This window comes from Phaseolus vulgaris, chromosome 6 (genome assembly GCF_051622355.1).
Source record: "Phaseolus vulgaris cultivar YP4 chromosome 6, ASM5162235v1, whole genome shotgun sequence".
Classification (NCBI taxonomy): domain Eukaryota; kingdom Viridiplantae; phylum Streptophyta; class Magnoliopsida; order Fabales; family Fabaceae; genus Phaseolus; species Phaseolus vulgaris.
The window spans coordinates 35,728,089-35,733,662 of NC_143503.1; the positions used below are offsets into that span (position 1 = coordinate 35,728,089).

At 34.2% G+C, this 5,574-nt stretch overlaps 1 protein-coding gene across 4 annotated transcripts; it reads right to left on the reverse strand.

Annotated features, from left to right (window-relative positions):
- Positions 1-416: 416 nt before the first annotated feature.
- Positions 417-5,256, reverse strand: LOC137832650 (sphingosine kinase 1). 4 transcript variants are annotated; one of them, XM_068640932.2, is made up of 10 exons: positions 4,758-5,256; positions 4,399-4,521; positions 4,204-4,304; positions 3,614-3,686; positions 3,352-3,438; positions 3,191-3,268; positions 2,931-3,001; positions 1,610-1,909; positions 995-1,117; positions 417-873 (listed from the first exon to the last, which is right to left on the reverse strand). In XM_068640932.2, the coding sequence occupies exons 1-10, from the start codon at positions 5,074-5,076 to the stop codon at positions 682-684; spliced, it is 1,467 nt and encodes a 488-aa protein (XP_068497033.2). In that variant the 5' UTR covers positions 5,077-5,256; the 3' UTR covers positions 417-681. The 4 variants fall into 4 exon arrangements, with proteins under 4 accessions (XP_068497033.2, XP_090159619.1, XP_090159618.1 ...); XM_090303493.1 differs by having other exon boundaries at positions 3,546-3,689; XM_090303492.1 differs by having other exon boundaries at positions 3,614-3,689; positions 4,758-5,235.
- Positions 5,257-5,574: the final 318 nt, after the last annotated feature.

Here is a 5,574-nt window from a genome sequence, read left to right on the forward strand (position 1 = left end):
GTTAAAAAAACTTGTGGTACACAATAAACAATAACCTTATGTCCTCATTGCTAGGGACAACTAGTGAATATAGTGATTGTTAATAAAAAAAAAATCAATTAAACTTGGTAAAGGTGGTCATGTTTTTTTTCTTTTTAAAATTTGGTTGAGAGAATAAGCTCCTTTTTTTTATTAAACAAAATTTAAGATTAACAGAATTAAGAAAAAAATTGGAGGCAGAAATAGATTCACATGCATTGACGTGTTTGCATTTTATAAAACCCCAGTTTCCTAATTTCTTTATTTTAACCAATGGTTATTGGTATAAAATAGTATACAAGAAATGAAAGTTTTTGCAATATGATCTAACACATCAAATTACAGTGTAAAACGTTATTTAGACCCTTATCAAATTTAATCAAGCAATGAAGATTGGATTTTAAATGTAGAAAGTGGGCCATGGTCTCACTTTTATCATTTATACTCTAATTTATGTGGTGCTGTACAAGATAAACAAGCCATGGAAGTTTCTGTCTGTACATATGTGTGTAACGACTGTAAACAAAATTCACCAAAGGGAATTGACTAAGCAAAATAATTAAACCAAAGTTTGTGTGTGAAAACTCATCTCAATACTACCATTGGTAATTGGTCTAGTAAGTTTGAAAAAATCCATGACAAGACAAAGAAAAAGAGAGAGTATTATATAGGAGTAAAAAGTGTTGCTAAACCTTGATCCACTGCTATCTGCAATTTGTCATAGGCCATCAAAGTCTTCTCCTCACACTTGTAAGTTCCTTTGCCTCTTGCCAGAACCTCACCATCCGCATCTATGATCCCTTCTTTCTCTTTGTCTTTGGTGCGTGGACCAGGTTGCAAGCTGAAAGCTTTCACCTGTATATTGTTGTGAAGATACAAAAAAGTTTCGTAACGCAAATAAACCAAAGCATGGGCATTTCAAAAGCTCGAAGTAACTGCTAAAAAGCATTGCGTTTAAACATATTCATGATCACACCTTTAGGTACGTGACGTACGGAGATTTTACATGTTCTCCTGTACTCAAGTCTGACATCATTGATAGTAATGGTAGCGTTGGGCAATTCTTGGTAATGATCAAGTCCAAATAACCATCAGAGAACTGCATTTACAAGATTACAGTAACAAAGGCTCAAATCCGTAAGTAATAATGCTTATCATACATATGCATGTGCATGTGAGCCTGTGTATAACACAATGTCCCCAGTTGGCAGAACCTTTTGAGAGTGAAATTTTACACCATTAACAATATTCAGATGGATTTTCTTATATGTGAAAAATTCATGAAGTAATTAAAGAGTTCAGATGGTTCATAGTATAGTGGTGTCTAACATGTGAATATTTTTATTAAAAAAATAAAATTCAAGAGTTCAGATATTTATACTCTACTGTGCTAATTTTAATCTTCAATTTCCATACATTGTTGTTAGTGAATCATTAAAATCGAGCAAATTAAGATGTAAATAATAACTTCTTATTGTAAAAAGCTACTATATATAGGGTGGATATGCTATCAAATTGATACATAACTGGTCCTAGTAATGGTGTCATCACTGTCATACACAATTGGAAACATTTCCCACTCAAAACTGACCTTTGCATCAGGTGCTGCCAGTGTGTCTTCCGCACCCCAAGGTACATTGTGAAGCCAGACAGAAATAAAGGGTCCATTTATAACTCTCCAATTCAAATTTTCCACGTTTATTTCAGGTCCTAGATAACAAAGCCTTTCTTTATTAGCATGTTCTGCTTCATTTGGACCACTGTTGCTTCCTTTGCTAGTAGTAGATTTTCCAGGGTAACTTGTTGGCTCCCCAAAAGCTTCATACCCAGGTGCAGGCACAAAAGAAACACATCCAATGTATTGCCTCAAATTCAAGAGTCGACAGAGACCCTAAAGCAGGAAAGCAGCGAGTAAAGAAAACTATAATGAACAAATTCAATCACTTATCTGTCAAAAGAATCGCAGTGCAAGTTTTCCAATGAAAATCAAAGTTGCATTACAAGCATAGTTATGTTACATCCTATACTTCCTCACTAAAGGATTATTACAAAAACAAAGAGGTTATAATCACCCTTCAAAACAGAAATGAAAAAAAATGAGGGAAAGTAAGAAATCATCCGCTAAGAACAAAACCAATTGCCCTTAGTCCTTACCACAAAGCAATTATGCATTTCCCTTTTCCTTTATAATTTGGATCAATTTCTCAAGAGACATGTAAAACTACCCTATGAAATACCAAGTAAAACGAAAGTGCTGAAAAACTGAAAATAAACAGCACCAAAATTAGAGAGGTATACAGTATATATTGGACTAGATTGACACTTTTGTCAAGTGTGTATACAGATTTTTTGTAAAAGAATCTCTTCCTTTAAAAATACTTTTTTAGTTCATCATATGTTTTTTTGTCTCATCCTTTCAAAATAATCTGAAACATAAAAAATGAAAAATCTAATTAAAATAAAAAAAAACTATTCAAAATAGCTTCTAGCATCTCATAAAATTAGCCACTTCTTTAAAAAAATTACTTTTATGATTGTAAACAAATTGAAAATAGCTTATGCTATTTTTTTTAATCTCTAAAAAATAATCACCCGATTGTTTTACTAATCACCTTTCTCTAATCTGTAAAAAAACTTGCCTATATTCTATTCTAGTGCTAAAAATCAATACTGTATTTTCTTAACTAAGTATTAGAAGACATTCTACATAACGTAAATATCTTCAGATTGTAAAATACAAGAAACTAAAGCAGATGGCCTGCAATTTAATGCTTATTTTTCTTTTATTCGTGGTCCTTCAATCAAACCAAGTAGAAGATAATTGCAATGATAATCCATATAAGAGAGACACATATAAGTGAAATAAAAACATCATAAATAAACATGTGGAAATTATAAAATGGATTACTGACATAGAAATCTAGACGAGCGCTTCCCATCCACCTAAACTTTTCAGACTCTATGTCAACGTCTGCCACCAGACCTGAAATAGAATAATATCTCCATTGTTATAATATGTGAACTGAATTGCATGGTTGGAATCATATGCAGACCCAAGTTGGGAGGGGACAAATCAAGAAAAGAAAGAAAAAATTACAAAAAAGTTGGCCTAGATGTTTTAGCACATCTTCAACCACTTCACTGAATAATCCATTACACAGAGAGTAATTACCCCATGCAAGCATCAATATACTGAAAAATCGGATTTCTCCTTGTATGATGGTAGCCACATCAAGTGGTCGTTTATTGCCTGTCAGTATTTAATAAACAGTTTAGACCTATAATAGCACAGAAAAAATGGACATGACAAGTTTGTACGGGATGGATCAAAACCTCGTATAATGGCATGGACGGCATTAGCTATTTCACAAGGATCACCAACTGAATCAAGAAGTGATTTTGCCATGCCATTTCCCGTACCTTCAACGCATGGAAGAACTTATTAGCTGGGTAAAACAAAACTGCGCAGTTACCCATAAACTTATTGTGTACAGATAACAAAAGATAAACCCAGTTAATAACCGCACCTCTCACTTTTAGGCGATAAAGTCTAATTAGATAAATCCTATTCAACAAAGCAATGAGAATGATAAACCTGCAGGAACTACCCCAAGGGGTATCTTTATTGCCGTATTCCAATCCTCTCTTTGAAGAAGTCCATTTACAACCTACTAAAATGTGCATGATTGTTAGATTAAGAAAAACAATTAAAAACAAAGACATCAAAAGTGAACCACTGCAAAAGTATTCTAGAATGTTCAGGTTACATGATAAAACTTAGAAGTGAACCACGTTGCTATTTAAATTCCCACATGTGTCATAACTTGCATTCCAATCTTCTGAGCTTCATTGGAATACCATAATCAAATCCCCAAAGACCATTAAGTTTCTCAGGAAAGAACAGATCAAGGTATTGACTATATGTTTTTCAATTAGTCCATGAGCATGAGCCAATAAACCAGTACATCATTAGCATATCTTGAAAGGATAACTCAAAATGGTTTACAAGCAGCATATACATATATTGTTTAATTCATACATTAAGAGCATATCTCTCATGAAGGGTAAAGAAAAATGTGATCTGAATACTATTATGATCAAAATTTTGCTTAATAATCGTGGACATGATGACGATGATGAATGATAATAGCACACTGCAACAAGGATAATAGCAATGAAACTAACCTCTACCAAAATTCCATCTCCACTAACACAAACAATCCCATCGTATTTGGTAATATCTAGCGATTGAGTAACTTCCTTTGCATGGAGCTGATGCTTGGTTTCTGAGGAAAATCATATCATATAAGTATACAAATACAAATACATTTGAAAGGACAATAGCAACGACAACGAAACATGGTCGAAGAATTAGAGCACCTTGGACAGTAATTTCGATTTGAGCATCTTCAAGAAGAGGTTTCACTTGTTCATCGAAAATCTTTGCAGCGGATTTCTTCCCACCAAATGGATTAACAAAAACAAACAACCTCTTAGGGCGACCTACATTATGGCAAAATTCAGTACACGTTTGAATTTCAGTTTGGAGAAGTGGAGAACTCAAAACAAAAGTAGTCCTACTTCACAACAACAAATTTCTTTTCCCATTTTGACACTAAAAATTCCCGATTGAACATTGAAATTTAGAAAAGTACTTTTTAAACTTTTATCGATATACTTTCAGACTTCAAAACACATGCAACACAGTAACAACATCAGAAAGGTGAAATTTAATTTACCGAGAGAATCAACGAATTCACAAAGCTTTTGGCACCAGAGCCTGTGCGATTCCTCAGAGGAGGGCATGAAGACGACGTCGTTCCGAGCGAGTCTTGTCGAGGCGCCGGTGCTGCAGCATCCATCTCTGGTCTCGACGAGGCTCTTGATCTTGATGTAGGGCCCACTGGTGACGAAACTGAGGAAGTCCTTTTCAACAGACAAACAGCGGTGAACTCCCTCCGACCACCACAGACGGCCGTCGGCGAGCAGGGCAAGCGGCGTTACGGTGCCGTTGACGGTGACACGGTCGGACATTAAGGGACGCTGCTGGGGATCCATAGCCGGTTTAAGTCTGGGTTGGCCCACCCTGTCGCCCGGTTCGATAATGATAATTAAACCCAAAAACCGGGTTTGGGCGTTTGAGTGGAGAGAGATATGCGCTTTAAGCAAAGTATTACAAATCTTACAATGCAACCCTTCTTTGACCCAACCACTCTCTCAGACCACACTACACAACACATCATAATTCCTTTTTCCCTCTAAATAAATAAATATTAAATATTCCATTACGTATTTTTATTAAATAAATAAATAAATTTATTTTATTACAACTAAAATTATCTGATTAAAAAATACATCAAAAGTCTCTAATAGTATGTATAATGAGAATATATCGATTATAAACAATATTGAAAGATCAAATAAAATTAGAGACTTAAATTAAAATAAAATAAATATAAACAATTTGATTAGGGGTTTAATTTAATGTTTTTAATTCATGAAATATTAAATTTTAAAAAAAATCCTAGATATTATTCGAGACGTAAGTATATTGGG